Raw genomic sequence first — 21445 nt, 5'->3', positions numbered from 1 at the left:
AGAAGAAAAACAAAACAAAACAAGCCCCTATCATCCACAGCAGCAAAGTGGAACTTCACATGGTGCTGCTGTCCTTGGTACTGAAACCAACAAGCAGACCACCCTTTAACCACAGTCATTCATGCATTGTCTCCATTGTGCTGGTAACATTGACAGGTCCTTTTACCAACAGATAGTAAATCGTTGGCTGTTGTTCAAGCTAGTATAATGTGTATGCTTTTCTCACTTGGACAGTACAATTTAAAAGGCAAAAAACAAACTTTTCCCAGTAATCAGACATAATTGTGAATTTATTACACTCCAAAAAGGATAAAATAAATAAACAAGACAGGACACAATTAGTTCTTTAAAACTTTTATGTGTCAAATACAAAATTTTATAAACAAAGTTGCCAAAAATAATAATACAAACAACATTTTTCTAAAAATAGATCTTTAAATAGTTTATCCAATAGCTTTAATATACATATTTGACAATATTTCTGAGAAAAATGCCTTGGAGTTACAAGATAATTGTGTCTTTTCATTAAGCATTTTAAAGTCAACACCAGAAACAGTTCAGGCAATCTGAAATATATATTAGATATTTCTACATTTCTATACAGCCTTCCATAAAATTAATATTGTCACTGATAAAAATTTACTGCTCCAATGTGGGTGTTTCAAAAGAGATGAAGCACAAACATAATCTGATATTGGCATTGTAAAATTAGAAACTCTTTTCTATGTGCTAATTGTGATAATTACTGATATTTAACGAGATGCATAGATGATAATACAGTAGTTGAAAAAAGCCTGAGTCATATTACTGACCTGAAAAGTGACACCCTAAGACAATGATCAAACAATTATCTCTTCAATAATACACCTGATAAAAAACATAAACATTGTAGATAAACATGTGAATAAGAGAAAGATCAAGTAGTTTTAAAACTGATGGAAGACTTGAAAACAACTGAGAAGGTGAGCTAGTTCACCATACAACTATCTGTAGAGAAAAAGTCGTGGTTTCATACACACTTTTATTCCCTGCCATTTAGTGGCTTTATTTAAGCCTTCTATAGATGTTTTGCAATTTGTGTATTACTGCTCTACATCACACTGAGTGGACTTAAAAAAATCCTGAAATAACAAGGCTTAGATTTTAAAAAGAGTGATGAAGGAGACAATTCTGGAAGTAAACCTTTACATTATTCCTACATAGTTGTAAGTGTATAAATACTTATTTACATACAAAAGCTTGACAGCTTTATAAACTTTTCTCTTTTCTCACTCTCCCCTTTAATATTCTTCAAATGTTTTTGCGCCAACCTTCTCCTTTCAGTGTCCCAAAGTAGGGATCATGTTTATACCTCAGACAGCACAAACAAAGGGTTTTCAGAAGGAATTAAACAATTTAAGGGCAATACCTGTTTTAGCTGAATAAAAGCTTCAGTTGTCAGTCTTAATGTTAATGCAATTGAAATTATTCCCTCCTCAATGTCTTACACAAGGACATACATAAGAGATTTATTGAAGTACAGCAAATACAGGCACTTGGAGTACATACAAAATATATTTACACTTTTGATCAGTCTTCTTCTAAAAACAGTTGTGCTTTTCCTCATTGTGCCCCTGCATGCAAGTGAGTAAGATATGCCATCAGTTTGATATTTATTTGTCCTCCTTAAGTTTATGTCACTGGTCAAAGCCATAAGGGTGGAAGTGTTCAGTGCCCAGCAGCACTTTCCCCAGCCTTTGCAGAATCCACGGGTACCAGTGCAGCCCATCATTCTGAACTTGAGAGTGTCCTGTTATTCTGTAAATAAGTCTCAAAGGAGCCAAGACCCAGTGGGACAAATAGTGACTGTCCACGGCAGCGTAGCAAGATGCTAACACGCTGTTCACCACTATAGACCCATGCTGGGTGAGCGGGGCATATAACCCAGTGCTTGTCTGCTCCTCAACAAACGTCACAACTGAGAGACTTGGATGTGACTTTGATCTGCCAGAAGATGTAAAGACACACTGTCCAGGCTGGACTTCACTGGCAAAAACTGTCCTCATACCTGGTTCATGTCCCCTCCTCTGCCAAATGGAACCAAAAAGCTTTGTGTCCTGAGATGTCTCTTCCTGCCCTGACCTGGTCAGTCTGCTGGAACATTCTGTGACAAAGATCAGGTGAGCGGCTGTGAGGGTGATGTTATGTCCCCCATCCGTCCCAATAACATAGGAGGTCCTCGTGGCATTGGGCTGGCGATCCAGAAAAGACACAACGGGGCTGTAGAGGAGTGGAGCGTGGACATCTGTTGAGGAGGACGCAAGGACACGGTCGCCAGGGAGGAGGTCACGCATTTGTTTGATGCGCCCACCTTCAATGGTGACCTGAGCGTCGCCAGGAAAACATCCTCCGGTTTTGGCTGCCACTGAGTGCTCTGAGGGAATAAAAGAAGAAGAAAAAACATCCATCTATTTATTTTATTTAATTCTATGAAGTTGTGCTTTTTATTTAATGGTTTAGTTTGATGTACGAAACATAAAAAAAGAAAACAAAGAAGGGGAAAAAATGCGGTTTAAATAAAGTACTGATACTTCCTAGCTTGATTTTCTACGTTCGTTCACTACACCTGCTCTTTATTCCAGGTCACTTAGTGATCCATAAAGCAGGTGAGACTTTGACACGAACTCAAGAACAACATTATCTCAGTTCAATCTCTGAGGGGTTGTTAACATTTGTATAGCAGTATGACTCAGGTTCAAACTATTTGCTCTCTGTCTGCCTTTCGGCTCTCCCATTATAACTGGAAGTCAAGTGCATGACCAGAACAAATTTCAAAAACACATTTTCCACTGGTTGCTTATGAGTTGACATATTTTATGAGTGTTGCTCTCACCCTTACTTATCTTGGATATGCAAAAAAAGAAAATCTGTAGACTGTTACTGGAGCTAATTCAAGTCTCTTTAAATTTTTTAAGAATGTGATGAAATTCACAAGATGACTATAAAGAGAGTAATCACTGGAATTTCTAAAACACTGACCTACTTTTGCAATTTATCATGTTTAATGGGTGCTGTTCTAAGAAAAAGAAAACAGCAAAAAGTAATTCCAATATATTTCTGGGAAGAAACACCTCTTCACAAATATTACAATTTTCAAAAATTCTAGAAACACTTTAATAACATACTGGACGTTCTGATGGATCTTATGATCTATTTTGTCAATATGGATTTAGACAAAATAGATAATCTGCACTAATAGATAATAATACATCTTCTCTGGCCTAAAAACCATTTAAAATTGAACTATTCAATTACATAAAAATGGCTTTTGACACAATAAATTTTGACATTTTACTTATGAAACTTGAGTAGTACATAATCAGATGAACAGTATTATAATGGGTAAGGAGGTATCTGATGATCAGAAAACATTTTGTTAAGAAGAATGAATTTTCTCTCAAATTTTTTAACATTCCTTGGGGGGTCCCCCAGGGGTCAGTGTTGGGCCCAAAATTGTTTGTTTTTCATTATCTTTGCAAAGCATATGTTCTTAAACCAGTTTTATCTGCAGATGGCACTATAATATTTTATTATACTGTGCTATAAAATAATGAGACGACTAAAATATATTTGCTATACCCAATTGCTAATCATAGACAAATTATTTGGAAATCACATATAAAGTGCATAACAAAGTATAGAGAAGTATATATGTATTATATGAAGCCAAAAATGTTCTGGATAAGAAAGTACTTTTAAGCTAATTTGAATAATGGAGTAAACTTAATGTGCTGTTTGATAGAATCATTTGGAATGTATGTATGATTAAATTGTAATGACTTATTTTGTAAAATGCCTTGAGATGACATGTTGTGGTTTGATTATATAAATAAACTGAATTGAATTAAATACAATGTTTTTTGGTTAATTATATTTGATTTGGAAACAGGGTAGAATTAATTAAGTTTGTATTCCATTCCATGTCGTCTTTGATATGAGATTGTATTCATTTTATTCTTTGCTTCTTACACTTTTGTCTTCTTTACTGTTTATTATTTGCATTATTATGATTATTTAGGGTGTTAATCCGCTTATTTCCTGTTGAAAGCAGTTGTTGCTTAACACTAACTTTCAGTCAAAAGTAGCTGTCCTGTTTATTTAGTTGCTTTTGTTTATTACCTACAGCTTGGTTTTTGTTGTTGGCTTTTTAGGCATACATTGATAAATTAAAATGAAATGTTATTGATTTTTCAAATAGATTTTGCATGTTTATTCTTTCAATAGATTTTTTTAAATAAAACTTAACATAAATCTCTATTTTAGTGCAATAATTTAAAATTCACAGTGAAGGTTACAAATTCTTTTCAACCATCTTGTTAAGTGTGACGGACTGCAGAAAAGTAAGTGACCCAGTTCAACTCACTGCCACCTGCTTATTTAAGGGGATTTGTCCTGCAAGGCAGTGATTTGATGCCATCAGCCAAGTTTCCTTAGGCAGAAGTTGTTGTTCTTTTAATTTTTTTTACTCAACTAGACTGGATTGTTTGATAAACATGATCAATTTTGATTTTGAATTTCTCTGTATGAATGGACTGAATTAATTTTTTTTGTAAAATTCCTTGAAATGAAATGGTGACACATAAATAAACTGAAAACAACTTGAATGTTTGAGATAAAATTAATGTTGTTAATCATCTATGACTGATCAACAAAACAAATAATATTTTGCTATCCAGTGAGACTGGGTTAAGAAAATTAAAGTTTAACGTTTCACCTTGCTACAGCTTTGTTTATTGTTGTTTTTTTGTTTTATTATTATTATTATTTTTTCTTTTCTTTTGTTGTTTCTTGTGTTTAATGTGGACAATTTACCAAAATAAAGAGATTGATTGAGTGATAGATAAAACAAAGAGTACAAGCTTTTAAATCAAAGTTGAAGATCTATACACTGTATAAAAATATAGATTATTTTCCCCCATTGTCTGATACTAATTCAGAATAAACCATTCCTGTTTTAAGTCAGCTAGAGTTTAATTAGCCAAATGCCAGAATAATAAGGGAGACACGTTTTTGAGATTTGTCGCCCTTCTCACTGACTGACATTTAAATCCATGTGATCAGATTTCTCTTTGGATAGTGATATTGTCTTTCCAGCATCAACACAAGTTCTTTTTGTTTGGTTTTTTTTCTGAGATTGTTTCGCACATTTTGGATTAAAATATGTTCATATGTGAGACACAGAACCTGCCTTCTTAATGGACGGAACAATGGCTGGAAATGTCCATAGTGTTCATACTGGCATATTTGAATGGAAAAGTGTGGCACGTTCAGGGATCTGGAAATTATACCCAAGGATTAAGAAATTAATTTAAAAAAATAATAATTTAAAAGTAACTTATTCATCGTTTTTGTATTTGGAAATTAGAAACAAATTTGGTAATCCTAACTCAAATAGCCAGAAACAAACAAACAACAACAAATATCAGGTCAAACAATGAAAAATGTTTTGTCTTTTATTACAGATTATATGCATATATCATTCGGCTATATTAAATGGTAAATAAATTACTTAGTTATCGTTTTGCCTTTGAGATGCATTTCTTTACCCAGAATTGTCTGCACAATATATCATGCTTAACTCTGCCTGGATTAATGTTCCCTTTAAGATGCAGTGAGATGAGGTGGCAAGAAAGTATAGTCGCCAAGAGCTAATGGATAACCAGCTGATTGTATCACTGCAGTCAGAGCACGGACCGAGGTCACGGAGGCAGGAAAGTACACAGACTCAGACGTGGTTCTAGATATTGTTTGGACTGCAGAGATTTAAACCAAGTGACATCCTTATTTTTGGTTCCTGTGAGTTTAAAAAAAATCCGACTAAATCAGACAGAAATAAGAAATCAATCAGTATAAACGTGCATATAGTTACCTGTGTATGTGTGTGTGGGCGTGTGGGGGTGTCTGTGAGGGAGGCTTGTCTTAAGGCAGTCCCAAGTGAGCCAAATATTTGTTCAAGGTGTGTAGGTGTGTGTGGGTCTGAAAGCCCGAAGGCTCCACAAAAAGGAGGCCTGTGATAAGATTCAGATAAGAGATCTGAAAGAAACTCACTGGAGGCAAAGCAACGGCAAAAACAAAGAGAGAGTTAATCATCTCACAGCCTACTAACCTAGGCAGACTGCTAGAGTGTGGTTTGGCATCAAATAACTGGTGGTACCAGACGTAGGTATATGGGTTTCTAAAAAAATTCAAAAGTTACATGGAATGTTGTCACGTATTGTTTTTAGGAAAATATAATCTGGAAAAGAATCTGTGGTGGAAGACATAGCTTAGCTTTAACATTAACACATGGCAAAAGCAGTCTGTCAGAAATGGAATCAAGGCATTCAAATTTAGACAAGATGGAAGTGAAAGTAGTTTTCAAAAGTATTCATACCCCTCAAACCTTTTCAACTTTTTGTCTTGTGACAACCACAACATTTTTATGGACTGTATGTTATAGATCAACAAAAAATAGTGGCTAACTATGAAGGAGAAGAAAATCGATGCAGATTTTACATAATACATTTACAAATAAAAATCTGAAAAGTGTTGCACAAACTTGTATTCAGACCCCCTGATTCAAACCTTTCACTGCATTTAGAGCCACAGATCTTTTGAGTAATGTCAGTTTCGCACATCTACAGACTTAAATTCAGTTGTCCATTTAAAAGAAAAAAAAAAAAGCAAATTAAGCTCAGTCGGAGGGCATTTATGAATTTAGCTCTGGTGCTTTACAGTGTCATTGTAATGGTTTGATCTAAACCAGGGGTTTCCCCAAGTCCAGTCCTCAAGATCATCCATGCATCCACTCTCCAACACACATAAATCAAATGGCTGAATTCCCTCATTAGTACGTCACTCGGCTCTGTAGAGGACTGGCAACGAGCCATTCATTTGACTTGAGCATGTGTCTAAAAATTGCAGGATAGTAGCTCTCGGTGGACACCGCCCTGATCTAAACCATTCCATCAGCTTTAGGTGATCAGTGTGAGGCAAGCCTCCGCTCCAGTCGTTCAAGTTTTCATTCAGGATTGCCCTCAACTTAACTCTAGCCACGTCACCATCAATTCCAATCAGCTGCCAAGTCCCTTTTAAAAGGCATAGTAATTTCATTTCTGCACTACATTCAGGAAAAAATAGGTATGTAGGACAAATATTATATATGCCAAATTCTGATAAACTGATAAATTTATCATAAGACCTGACAGTAAGATGAGACTGCATAAAGGAGAGATCACAGGTGCACGCCCTGCTTTGATTGGTTCCCAGTAGGCTTTGCACACAAACACCTTCACAAAATGATAACACAGGTGCTCAAATGGAGGCTGTACAAGCAGGGAGTCACCCCACAAGGTCTCGCATCAGCCTCATTACTGCTAACAACAGCTGACCGCAAACACAAAAATTTTCAAATTCGTTAAAGGTAGTTCTTACCTGACTTCACGCTGCAGTGAATGTGGGCTTTAGACTCATAGTAGACCCAGTCAAATCCAGCCTCTACTGCCAGGCGGGCCAACATGGCATACTTATTTTTGTCCCTGTCAGAGAAAAAGGTCTGAATCACAATTGCAAAAAAAAAGACATCTGCAAAAGTCAAGAAATATTCAGTTTCACACATTTTAGAAGCAAAATACATATAGTTTGCTCTTTGAAAGTGTCACGTGTTAGCTTATTGATAGGTTTAACAAATTATTGATCATTTCAAAGAGCTTAAGTGTTAGTTGGCTAGACTAGAAATGTGTATCAAGTTTGTTTCTCTTACTTGTCTGAGGTGGTGATGTCGACAGCACGCCCCTCATAGTGCAGTGAGTCGATTGAGTGATGACCATCCTCATCCCAGCCCTCTGTTACTCTCAGCTTCACACCTGGCCACATGTTCATCACAGAGATGGCCAAAGAGTTCAGCTTGTCTTTACAACGCTGGGCGAGACAAGGAAAAAGCAAAAGTAGTTAGAGAAAAACAATCAAGGATGATTCAGCTTCTGTTCGCTTTATGTATGCAGCACCAATTCACAACAAATACTTTCTCGAAGCACTTAACAAAACTAGCCAAAGAAATTCATTTTATAAGAATATATGAACAAACCCATCCAAAATATTCTACACAATAAGAATTTTATAATCAATTATATACATTTGTATTTAATCATAGTCGTACGATAGAATACAATCAATCAAAGCTTTTTACATACATTTAAAATCAATTACCTATTGACCAAAGTGCTTGAAAAAAAGTATTGTGTAAAGCTTTAGTAATGAAGAACCAATAAAAAAAAAAAACTTTATTTAGCTATAATAGACGTTACAGTCGAGAAGTTATTTGCACCTATGGTTTTGGTTCTAAATTTGTATTTGCGAGTGTTTAGCAATAGATGTTATTTAAATATCAGAACTCATGCTCAAGTGTGATGGTGTAGTAGTGTATAAATTTATAAAGCCCAAGATTATCTGAGGGAGCCCAGCTGATTGAATTGAAGCACTCATTTTGCATAAATTCAATTGAATCAAAAACCATGTTAGCGAAAATTTAAAAATTCACTTAAATCAATCACTTATCAAACATGAGGTGATAGTAGGAAAGACTGACTCCCATTTAACAGGAATAGCCTTGGTTCTGTTGGAGTGATATTGCTAAATTATTTTAAAACAACAACCCATCCGATCACACCAAGTGACTGAGTTCACAACAATCCCTCATTATGAATAAGCACATGGAGACAGTGGGCAGAAGTGACTCTGTAGAAATCTCTTTCAGGACCTGGCCCAGAGGGGGGTTTATGCCAGAGCTGGATGGGAATTAAGAAAACAGACAACAGACAGACAACGATCACAGAAACAATGGAGTTAGTGGTAAATACAACTCCATAACTGTCTTTAGAAGAGAAGGACAATAAAATAAAAAGCACTTTGCCAGTAGTACAAGAGTGAGAATTACAGTGCATCTATCTAGTTGAAGTATTATGGTTTTGTTCAGGAAATAGATACGTTTATACACTGAAAGACAAAGCCAAGTCGATCTTCATGAGAGGAATAAAAAAGATGATCCGAAAAGCTGACTCTGTGAGACCAAATTTTGATCAATGAGTTTGGCTTTTTGGCTATTCAGCAATGCCAAAAATTGACCAACAGGCTGCAGGAGTATCATTTAATTTAAAACAACTCATATCAGTTCAATAGATAATTTTCATAAATACCTTTTTTTAAAGCATAAAGAGCACAAAAAAGAAAAAAAACAAACCAAAACCGCACCGAAACCAAAACGTACGTTGAGTCTATGAGAATAACAATATGTGCACTTTAAATAATTGCTCCAAGTTCCAACTGTGTCAGGTGAATGGTCAAAGTACACACAACTGTGATTGTGGTGTTTGCTTGAGATCCATTCAATCCGAATACACGAACCAGGCTGAAAGTCAAGGAGTGGACATGCATTTTAATGATTTGCAAATATGAGAGGTTATTGCGTAAAATAACCACAGCTCAAGCTGGCAAGATGGAACTGGGATAAAAATACATGTCTCTTAAGCAAAAGCATAAAATGAATCGAGGGTTAGGACTACTTCCCAAAGATTCACTTATGTTCGGTCAAATGGAAAATTATAGCCAGATTGGGGTCAGGGAAGGCAACACTTAAAGGCAGCCTCAGCAGCTAAGTATGTCAGGTAGCAGAATCCAGAGGTGAAACCAAGAGTTAATGGAATCAATCACTTTGGTTTAAACATTTAACTGACAACAAACACTCAGGAGACAACTGGAAGCAGCAGCGTGGCTAATCTGGTTCATTCAGCTCAGTGTAATTTGATCTCCCTGATAAACAAAATGATCTCGAAAATGGCACTTTAACCGAGATAAGACCCTTTTACGTATCCCACATCCCCCACCCAGCTTTACCTGAGTCATAAGCCTGTCTGCGCCCGTGTCCTCCTCATCTTTAAAGATTATGTCTGTATTATAGTTCGGCGTGAGCTCCTTGAAGCGCTCGGAGTTGCGCGTAATTTTCCCCTCGGGTCGCCCGCTCGCTCCCAGGGTCTTTTCGGCCACGTTTGGGCTGAACTGCTTGTAGGCGAGCGGGATGAGCTTCTTGGGGAGCCGCCTCTTGCCGTATCCCCTCCCCGGCCCGCAGCCCTCCGAAGCAGGTGCGAGGAGGAGGACAGAGGCGCACAGAGAGGCTGCGAGAAGGAGGAAGGAGATCCGCATCGCCCCGGGGAAAGGAGGGAGGACTCTCCCGGGGGGAGAGAGAGAGAGATGTCTTCAGTGCCACTCCGGTTTAGTTTCCATTTTTCCGGGATAAATAAAGCACAGCGTCTGAAAATATTGGATGAAATAAGGTCATCCCCTGGTCTCCATGAGGCACCATTGGAATACCAAAAAGTTTTTTGCACGTCTACAGACTAGAGGAACTCCGCTCTGAATCGCCTGACGGAATCAGCAGTAAGTGTGCAGGCTGTGAAGTCCGTGTATTTAAACAAACAGGTTCAAAGTCGATTTGGTGGGTGTGAGAGTTAAAGAGAGAGAGTGCGGCTGCTGACATCCAAGTTGCAGTGTTGTGGTTTCTCTGCCCTCCTCTTTCTTGTGCACCAGGGTATCTGGAAGAACATCAGCCCCTTATGCGCTCTTTTTGCTCGATGCCCTGCTCTGGACTTCTCCATATGCGACAAGCTGCAGCTTTCCAGTTGAATTGAAGGGAATTGGGTGATCCACAGTGATCTGTTGCCACTTCAGACCGCACCCTGCCAGTCCTGCCCTCCCCTCCTCCTTCTCCTCCTCTCTCCCTCTGCGCTCTCTGTCCCTGCGCTCTGCCACCCAAACCCGCCCCTCCTGGGCACAGGGCGCACTGGAGAGTCCGGTCCTCATCTGCTGGAAGGCAGGAGAGCCTAAGGGTTTTCCCACCGTTCCTCCTCTGTCTTTGTCCTTGACCACTTTTGCTGATAAACGATTTTTGACATTAAACAACAAAATCAATTAATCTAATCAATTTCCCAGAGGCTGCCAGTAGTTTCTCTCAACTGGATTCCAACCCCATGTGATAGAAGGGGGATTGGTTGTTTGACTTTTTACCAGTAGAAAAGTAGAATACTTTGCCTAAATGACTCACTGATTTATTGGGTAACTGAATGTCTGATTGATTTAATTACAGCAGTATCAGCTTATGAGGGTATAATAGATAACCATTTCCAATCATGCATCAATATAAACCCTATTATGCTACCAAACCTGCACATAAGAAAACTGTCTTGCAAAAGATTTCATATTTTTTTTAACTGCTCTACATTTTGTCACTTTACAAATACACTTTAATATATTTATTTGACTGCACATGGTAGTGCATAGTTAAAAGTAAACAGAAAATGATACATGATTTTCAAATGTTGTTTACACACTTATGCCTTTAAACAAAATCCAGAATCTGTAATTTCCCCACAGAAGGCATCTTTCTTTATAAATATTACACTAACAGCTCATCTAATATCAGCATAAGAGGCTGCAAAAGATGCAATTGTTTGTACCTCAGAAGTTTGGTATAGAGCAATGGTGAAAAAGCAGCGTAATGAAGACCAAGGAACACTGGTCTTTATTTTGCTGTCATTTGATCAGATGAGCCCTGGCCTGCAAACAAAACCCAGTATGGTGAAAAAACAATACTCCACATTTTCCTAAGCATATCACACGCATTTAGTTCAATTCCGTTTATTTAAGTAGCATCAATTCATATCAAAGGTACTCTACAAGTTAAAAAAAAGTTATTTCAAATTGACCACACAGACTTTCCAATTGGTCCTATTTATTAAACAGTACATTAAGCTCAGATAATTATATCAAAGTAGTTTAAAAAGTTTTCAACCTGTTTCAATACAAGTGGCCATCTGCACTGATCGATTTGGGGTTTAATAAGACAGAGCCGATACACAAAAACGAAACAGAAGAATGTATGTAAGACCTTCTATCTGAATGAAAAGTAAAAAGTTAACAGCAGGAGAAGAAGAACATTTAGTTGTTGACAGTATCTCAGCTGATCCTCTGTGTAGGTACTGTAGCCAAACATAACTTCAGACCAGATGTAACTTCTATGGAGAGAGAAAAAAGTGAAACATGCTGAAACATGGGAGTGTCAGCATTATACTGTGGGTATGATTTTCTTCAAGAAGAATGTGGAAGCTGTTCAGAGTTGAAGCAAAGATGGATTGAGCTAAAGTCAGGAAAATCCTATCTGTCAGAGGCTGCAAAAGCCGCTAATATTTCAGTTTCGCAATTACACTAAACCTACAATCAAAGCTACAGTGGAACAGTGCAGCATATGTATGGACCTAGAATGGTCAAGTCAAAGTACAGACCTAAATCGAATTGAGAAATCAATTAGTAAATATGCGAAACTCTTAGATACATATCCCCAAAGACTTCCAGCTACAATTACCACTAAAAATAGTTACATAAAGTACTGGGTCAGCTGTGAGCCAAAACCATGAACCATTTTTCTATTTCTCTACAAACACAGATTATTTTATTTTGCTAACACATACAATTCCAATAAAATACAATTAAGTTTGTGATTGTAGCATGTCAAATGTGAAAACGATATTTTTAAAGATACTATATGTATTTGATGCAATACGTTTTAGTTTCTAGTTTTCTGGCTGCATGTGCATGACACACATGAAAACCAGCACACACATGCACATCAGCAAACTCAGTCCCTCCAAATTAGCTCTTCAAATATTTGCCAGGAGAAAATCAGTGGTCTCACCACTGTTTCTCAGGGCTGACTCCTTTGAATGAATTGAACTGTGCAGAGCTGAGGGTTTTCCACAATTTGTGTTTTATTATTTGTGGGTGTAAACACCATAAAGAATTTCTTACTGCACCGCTGCTTTTTTCGTGTATCTAGGCGGAACAGAGAAGGGCAAAGAGAAGGATTCCCAAACAGTAAACAGCCAGCTATAGCTGTGTTTACCCTCCAGCTAAAATAGAACCTCTTTGGACACTTGTGTAAATTGAAACTTTCCTGGGAGGGAACAAACAAACACGTTTGACAGAATCAAAATTTGCCATTAAGATGGTAAAGTTTCCACCTCCATAAAGTAACAAGGCTGTGATAAAGTTTAACTTTTCTGTGGGTACAGAATGTCTCTTTGCATTTAAAGAAAAAAAAAAAAATAGAACATTTATTAGAGTTTTGTTTTCTTTTCCACCCAATCTTCTAATGATTCCATTTGAAACAAATTCAACAAATTTCTAATAAGAAATTTTTGACGAGACATAGGTCGGAGCATTACAGTGAAAGCCATAATGCGCCACTTGTGAAAGTAAATTTGTTGGGTTTCACTTTGGCATTCAGGGAGCTACAATTGTGAGAGTTTCACTGCCAGACAGGACACACATAAAAATGTATGATATGATAAAGAAGCATCACCAGAGTCTCAAGTGTGAACTGTAGATGGCACAGTCACTTTTTAGTTGACTTCTTTCAGTTATATTTAAATTGGTTTGTCTAAATGTGAGTATGTGAGGGGAAGGTTTACTACTCAAAAAAATACAGCCAAAGGAAATGTAACCCACTTCTAGACAAGACACAGTGTGTAATAGACTTCAGTCCAAAGGTTGCCTAATCCACCACTATCATCTTCGAAGCTCAGCAATTAACAAAGGTTATCTTGGTTGTTACCTATAACACTTTGCACTTTTCATAAACAATATGTTTTTTCAGGTGTAAGGTACCTTCAAAAAGAATATTGAGACATGTTTTGACAAGAAATCTGAGATTAATTTCATGCAAATTCCATGAGACAGAGGTGGTTTGATTTAGCTCAGTATGGTAACTAACAAGTAATAAGTAATAAGTAATATGTGGTCACATTAGAAAATAAAGTCAGATAATGAAGGAAGGCTACATCAAAAACTTCGGACTCCTTGCAAGCTCTGTGAAAAATATAGATAGGAACATTGAAGGATCAGGGCAACCGTTCTGTAATGAAACTAAAAATGTTTCCATTAGTAATTGAGAAGGGTATAAATCATTTTCAACAAGCCATTTTTAAAACTTAAAATGTTCAATCAAAATAAACTGTATTAAACATATAATGATGGGTCTTGATCTTCCTTTATACCTAACCAGCTACTATCAGATGTGGACTAAGACAAGCCTCTATATTTCATGGTGGTGCTTAATTGTTCTTTAACTTAAAGAACAATTAACAATTAAACCATCCTACAGGGTTCAGTTCTGAAAATGTAAATTTTTTTCTGAGATTGAATAACATTTTCCTCAAGTACCAAAGTGCAACTCATGGTGGATCCTATGATGGTGAACTGGCAAGACTCTTCTGTAATGACACATCCCTTCCACTTCCAGCTGTAAGTTTCCCAGTTGATATGAGGTTATTTTCCTGGAATGTTATATTAGGTTTTATGCTAAAAATATTATCTGTTCTAATAACCAAGTAACTTGTCCAATGATCTTTGTTTCAAACTTCCTAAGTTTTTTCTCTGTCAATTCTGGTACCTTACACGAGCAGTTTTGATTTTCCGAGGGAGCCATTGTTTCCTTCTTGAACACCTCCCATTGAAGGGAAAGTTTTGCAGTCTCTATATGATTTTACCGGCATACAACTTCTTATCAACAATCTCAAGTACCCGCTGTAGGTCCTGTGATGACATGAGTGTTTTCAGCCTCTTAAGGTCCTTTTTTTCAGGTAAGCTTGCCTGTATGTCCAGAATAAGGCATCCTGGCAGTGATTTTGTTTGTCATCAACTTGTGCAGTTCAGTAACATGGAATCAAATTCATTTTAGGCCAAATTAAATCACTTTTGAGGAGTGTCATGATGTCTTAATAAAGTATGAGGAGTACAATTATGTCTTAATAAAGTGTGAGCAAAATTCCTGTTGATTATTTGCCATTGAAAATCCATATGCAAATTAAATGTGAACCTGCATTTGGAGAAGCTTGGTTTTCCTTTAAGTATAATCATTTTGTGGGTGCCAGTTGGTGCGTGTGAGTGTGTGTCTCATCCTTCCTTTGAAGTTCATAAATACAGGAGTGGTTCAAGGGAAAACCGTCTTTTTTCAGTGTGGCTGTCGACAATGCTTCAGAAGTGGTCACATTTTCCAATCCAGTCATCTCTCCCTAAATCTATTCATCTTTTAGTTAACTTAGGCTCCCCTAAAAAGACACCATAGCCTTTCAAGGAGACAGCTTTCTGATCAGGTCAAACTAAATGGAAGCCTGATCTCCAACCAAAATCTTATTTTTCCCCCAAAACCATTTATCAAACTGTCAGTTTCTTTGACCTGTGCTATTCCTGTCACCTTTTTTCAGACATTTAAATGGTTTGCATGCTGCAAGGTATCCGCTAAAACATATACACACTCACATTAGGCTCCAAAAGCATGGAAAAACAGACACACAAAAAAGACACACATATGCAGGCATGTGCACACAGTCACCAGGCCAGCTGACAAGCCAACCAAGCATCAGGCCCTCGCTCATTGATGTTTGTCAAAGTTATTAATTTTCTCTGTGAAATAAGAGGCCATGGTGGCAGGACAGAAGGAGATGGGTGCCAGCCCCAGAATCTCCCTCTGCTTTCATCTACTGACACTGAGGCTCTAAAAGTCCACAGCCTTTACATGGGCATCGGGGTTACCCACGCATACCCAGGGCCCTAACCAACAAAGGTTCTGTGTCGTCCAAAAGGAGGAAGATACAGATGAAAGAAATTTTTTCAGAAGATGAAAAGAAAAAGATGGAAATGGTATAAACTGGATAACACAAAATGGTTAAGTAATGAGAAAACTGTGAGATTAACACTTTTCTATTAGTTGAAGTAAACATGTGAATTAATTCATTATTAAACAATTGATGGAAATTGTTTACTCATTTAGTGGGAAAATGATACAACATTAGACACAAAGTAAAAAAAAAAGTGTTCTACTTTTTTTACCTCAGTTTCAGTTTCAGCTAACATAAATATCAAAACATGCATATAGTATGTGACTTTACTGTCCCCATAGTGAATTCTTCAATTAGCTGTTTTTTCTCTTCTTGGAGTCTGAAGACATTTAAAAATATACATTTGACCTTGCCTTGATGACAAATGTCAAATGAAGCTGACTGAGAAGACTGTGATTTGACTGATAAGGAGTCTTACAAAAATCTGGCTCATATTTTATTCACTATTTTATCAGACAGGTTTGCTTTTCAAGCTCTTACTTTTGTTAATCGTAAACGAGCAAAATATGTCACCTGTCAGCTGAGTTTGAATGTTAAAATATTAGAAGGGAAGACAGCAACGTTCTGCACAGCTATCAGTATGGGATGACAGTGTCAATGTCAGCACCATATAAAAACTGAAAGTGGAAAATTATATATATATATTTTCAGTAGTATTTAGATAATTTCACCCTTTTACTCTTAGTTAATTCATAAACTTCTACATCCTGCAGCTAATTTGTTCTTATACAAGTCAGCATAATATGTTATGGCCATAACAGAGGTGGGCTGACTTCAACCACCCTCATCTTTTCACAAAACATAAGGAGTCTTCCTGTCCCCTTGAGTCTAATGTGAATGCTCAACCTTTACCCAGGCATTTGTTCAAAAGGTCAGTGCAAAAGCATTTTTTTGGACAATGTGTGCTTGATTAGCTCAATGTGGAGCAACAATTGAAGGTGACCTCATCTTTGAAAAGCAGAAGCAGAGCCTCCTGCACAACTAGCAAGAGTAAGAGTAAGAGTAAGTGATCTCAGGATAGTAAGTCAACAACAAAAAAGCACTTGTCTATTCCAGCAGCCATTTTACTGTGCATACAATGATAAAACCAGCTGACTAAATATCATGGAGTTGCTTGGGTTGCCAGGTGATGGGCTGGGCTTTGCTAGGGTTGTTAGGGGAGAGGCGGTGCCTGCTGATTTGAGACATTACATTTCAGAGGTTTTTGAAATGGGTAATTTTCCAGACACCAAAAAACATTAACTCATTTCCAAAAACTGGCAACAGTAGGAACCCAGATGTGTTCCTACTGGGTTCCTAGCACAAGTACAAAAATGTGCAAAATGTGAATATTACACACTACATTTCCTTTAATACTCAGTGACTATAGAAGCACAGAAATAAATAATAAATGATTTTCATAGTAAATCATATACTGTCACAAACCATGATATCGGTCAAAGGTGAACATAACCTGAACAAAACAATATCTTAATTTTTACCATCTTCTTTAAGAATAGTTTCTTCAGTTTCCCCCTTTGTTTGAAAGAATGTCCAAATATATGGGATAGGCACAGCAGTTTTTTTTAAAGAACCCAGTGCCTTCTCAAGTGAGAAAGCAGGAAGTGAGTAATGAAGTTTGAGAAAACCAAGTAGTGGTGTGAAAGGATTATGGGCAGTGAATTCCATAAGGGACATTATTTTGTAAACAAGTGAATTTGAGTTGTTTTTCACAGTAAGCTTGCATATTTGTGGCTTGTGGTGGGTTTCTGTAATTGGGGTTAAAGGTAACTCAAGGTAACAACAGCTGGTGGTTAAAACCACTATTCCTCTTCCTCCTCCTTTTTTCCCCCTTTCTGTCCCTCAACACACACTAGAGCATCCAACCCTAGACCACAATAAACACTTACCGCTATCTTTATGTGTGAGGGGCATGGGAATCAAAAAGGTTTCATAAATCTCATTATCTTTTATAGTCTCTGACAAGTTGATAGCACTTCCTTCTGTGCTAAACTAATATAAATCATTCACACATTTTGCCATATATTTTTGGGAATAAGTGCCACTTGGTCAGCACCAGTACTTTAGAAGTTAAAGTGTAGCTAACATGGCAGCCAGTGAAAACCACAATGACCAAAAGTGTCTGTCAATGGTTCAGAGTGGCACCAGTACCAGTCTTTCTAAAGGCCAGTTCAGTGTAGAGTGCTTGGTCAGAGCAGACAGAAGGAAAATAGGAGCAGGAGGGTATAAAAAAGGAGCACAGGCTAAATGTGTCTTGGAGTTAGCGGGTAAGGCTAGCCACCACATGGCTAAAGCAAACAAAAAGCTTCCCAGGGGACTGAAGCAGGGTAAGCTGTGCTCTGACATTAAATACAAATGCATGAAAGAGTTGGAGACACACATGAATCCATTTAGAAGTAAAGATACAAGTAACCCAATTGATTGTTGGGTATTTATCACAAGCTTATGACAGCATAACATGCATTATTAAAAGAACTTGCAACCTTCATGTACTAAATCAGTAATGCTCAAAATATTTCCAAACATTTGAATTTCATACTCTGAAGGGTGTTTATTTCTATTTATTTCATTCAACCAGGAAGGGCATATTAAGGACAATTTCTTGTTTATAACCCCAATCTGGCAAAAAAAGCAGGGCCTCTTGAGGGCAAGAAGCATAAGAGGCAGTAAAAGAAGACATCATTTAAATAACAGATAAACTTGTATAAATAGTAAGTAAATATGTTACCAAGTATAGTTTTAAAGATGTTACTAACTCAACATACAGATAACTACACCTGTCAAGATGTCAGCAGCCCAAGAAAGACATTTGTTCTTAAAACTGTTACATAACACTTTCAGTTCCTTGCTAAATCGTTTAAAGCTCTTGAATTCGTTCATATTTTGTCACAAATTTTAGGGTTCAATGCTGTACAAAAAGCATTTGCCCTGTTATAGAATTTCTCATTTTTGTTTTAACAAATTGTTGGAAACCAAATCAAACTAAATGTTTTAAATCAGCTGTCAAGCATCTTTGATTATTTGTGGATTAATTTGAAATGTGTGTAGGAAATTTGGTCCCATTCTTCTTTGCAGAATTAGTTTAATTCAACCAAATTGGGGATTTCATGAATTGATGGCCTGTTCAACATTATGGCCCAGCATATCATCAAATTTAAGCAAAGGATTTAAGTATGTCACTCTAAAACCTTGCATGGATTATTGTCTTGCTGCATAACTTCCTAACCAAGGACTGATTCAAGATTTGTTTTTGAGACAGTGAGATTGATGATTCCTCAAACTTTTACAATACCCTAAAGCAGTAAGGGAGCCCCAAACCATCTCACTCTAGATTTGCCTGTTAGTAGGAGTTACTTTTTTTCATAATTATTTCATGTAGATGAAATAGGATACACACTCTCCAAAACATTTCCCTTTGGTCTCATTAGTCACCAGAATATTTTCCCAAAAGTTATCAAGATCACCAAGAGGTGGCGGTTTGTGTTGTTTTTGGTCAGCAGTGGTTTTGGCATTGTAATTCTCTGACGGAGACCTGTATCTATAATAACTCCCACTAACTTATTGCTGAATAATAAACTTTGACCCAAGGAAAGTGAGGCATGTACTGTAGATCTTCGTATGTTGGCCAGCTACTCCTGAGAAAGTTCAACACCTTTTCATGTTTTCTCAATTTAAGAATTGTGGCTCTCATTGTGGTTTGCTTGCGTTCCAAAGCCTTAGAAATGGCTTTGTAATACTCTCCAAACTGAAATATGACATCTAAATCTTGAATTTGTTCTTGAATTGATTTAGATTAAGGCATGATGTGTTGCTTTTTGAAATCTTTAGCCTACTTCATGTTTTCTGACAGGTTCTATGTAAGTAATTTCTTAAATTTATTTGTCTGGTAGGATTGCAGCATGGGTGTAACTAAAAAACTCGGCCTTTTGGCCACACCCAGCTATGATCTGCAGTTAATTAATCAGAGATAAGTTGTGATTTAAAAAGTCTTGTGGCAGATTGTCTTGTGGCAAACTGCAAACAGCTCTGTTTATGGCTTTATTTTAACAGGTTTCTCTTCTTGTCTTCTTTCTTAAGTTGAGAGTCAGAATACCTTTGTCCTGTTGAACAATTTTCCTACCTGAGCTGTTAAGTTTCTTCAGAATTACCTTTGTGAGAAGCTTAAAACTGGATATAATGTTAACCCTAACCTAAACTTTTCCACAATGAAGAAGAAGAAGGGTTCTGTACTGATGACTACTATGGAACCACTGGAGATGATGGTGCAAAGAAAGAAAATCAAGAAAATTATGGACAGGCCTGAGCATCCTCTTCATGAGACTCTCATAGAAAAAGAGAATGTCTTCAGACAGAAGCTTCTTCAAATTCGATGTAAAACAGTCTGTTCTTTCTTACCCACAGCCATCACCATCTACAATAACTATTTTAAACACCATCTACATCTACTATTTGAAAAATCTTGTAGAATCAAGATATATTGAATTAATATGTTACAACAATATTTAATTTCCCTGACCTGTCTGCTTTTTATATGGTCTTCATGATGCTGTTTTGTTGATTAATAGATTCTCATAAACATTTGAGGCTTCACACAGCAGCTGTACTTATAGCTACAGCTGCTATAGCTACTTATAGCTACAAAAGTAGCTATAAGTACTACTTATAGTGCCGCTATAAGTAGTAGTATTATAAGTACTACTACTACTATAAGTATATATTCCCACTATACTTATAGTGTGAATATTAAACACAGGTGGACTGTTTACTAATCAGAAAAGTTCTGAATGGAACTGGTTGCACTTGGTTTATCACGGGTTATCACTTTTATAATATTTATCTGTGAAAATATGCAAACAATCATTTGTCATTTTATTCCTCTTCACAATTAATGTACTTATTTGTGGTGGTCTATAATATAAAATTGCAATAAAAAATGAGTTTATTGTTGCATCATCACTAAATGTAAAAAGTTCAAGTATATAGGGTAATTACATTGGTTGTTTTTGACTAAAATATTTATTTGTCAAAAGACATACGTATCTTTACCTGTGTGAACAAATACATGAAAAGAAGATGTAGATTATTTATTTAATATATTTGCAGTTGGTGAAAATCTTCTAATCTTCATAATGTCTTTTGGAAGTTGTAACTGAGTACAAATCCAGCAAGAAATAATTTGTTTTTAACATCAGACCTTTATTCTGGAATTGAGTCAGATTTGTGTGGTTTTGTTTAATAACGAGTCTCATAGCCTTTTACTGTGAACAAAAAATGCCGGCCAGTGCTCCTCCCGTTACACATGTCATAGGGTTTCTTCACTCCTCCCACTCCGCATCCTTCTCCCTCTATTTCCCTCCTGACTATGTGCCACATCTGTGGGCTCTGTGGTGATGTTTCTCTGCTCAGAATGGATTCACCAGCTCAAAAACGTCCTTATTATATTTATATTTTACTACACCACTAGAAACCCATGCCAGCTGGGCTGCAGAAGTTTGGGCAGAAAAAAGAAAAAAACAGGGGAGGAGGGCAAGTGAGAAAGAGAGGGAGCAATGGAAAATGGTAGAAAATTGGTAGACGCAAACAACATGTAAGAAGAGGGCATAGATCAAAAGTTTAAACGGGAAAAAAGTAAGATGGAGGTTTGAAAAATATTTAAAAAGTTGAAGAAAATGGAGTGTTCATCTATAAATTGTAGCAATGGT

The 21445-nt window shown here is 36.8% G+C and overlaps 1 protein-coding gene across 1 annotated transcript; it reads right to left on the bottom strand.

Annotated features, from left to right (window-relative positions):
* Positions 1 to 338: 338 nt before the first annotated feature.
* Positions 339 to 10773, bottom strand: LOC102229925 (indian hedgehog B protein-like). The gene is made up of 4 exons (XM_014469396.2): positions 9910 to 10773; positions 7781 to 7938; positions 7453 to 7556; positions 339 to 2413 (listed from the first exon to the last, which is right to left on the bottom strand). The coding sequence occupies exons 1-4, from the start codon at positions 10213 to 10215 to the stop codon at positions 1677 to 1679; spliced, it is 1305 nt and encodes a 434-aa protein (XP_014324882.1). The 5' UTR covers positions 10216 to 10773; the 3' UTR covers positions 339 to 1676.
* Positions 10774 to 21445: the final 10672 nt, after the last annotated feature.

The sequence above is a fragment of the Xiphophorus maculatus genome, chromosome 7, assembly GCF_002775205.1.
Source record: "Xiphophorus maculatus strain JP 163 A chromosome 7, X_maculatus-5.0-male, whole genome shotgun sequence".
NCBI classification, from domain to species: Eukaryota; Metazoa; Chordata; class Actinopteri; order Cyprinodontiformes; family Poeciliidae; genus Xiphophorus; species Xiphophorus maculatus.
Note: the sequence above shows the minus strand (reverse complement) of the source record. Positions and strands in the feature narration are given on the sequence as shown.

Bases quoted from the DNA above. Each gene is read 5' to 3' on its own strand.
- LOC102229925 (XM_014469396.2), bottom strand. From the start codon at position 10,215: ATGCGGATCTCCTTCCTCCTTCTCGCAGCCTCTCTGTGCGCCTCTGTC. The intron at 7,939-9,909 runs GTAAAGCTGGGT...TGTCTCGCCCAG, and splicing joins CAGACAGGCTTATGACTCAG to CGTTGTAAAGACAAGCTGAA. The intron at 2,414-7,452 runs GTAAGAACTACC...TTATTCCCTCAG, and splicing joins TCACTGCAGCGTGAAGTCAG to AGCACTCAGTGGCAGCCAAA.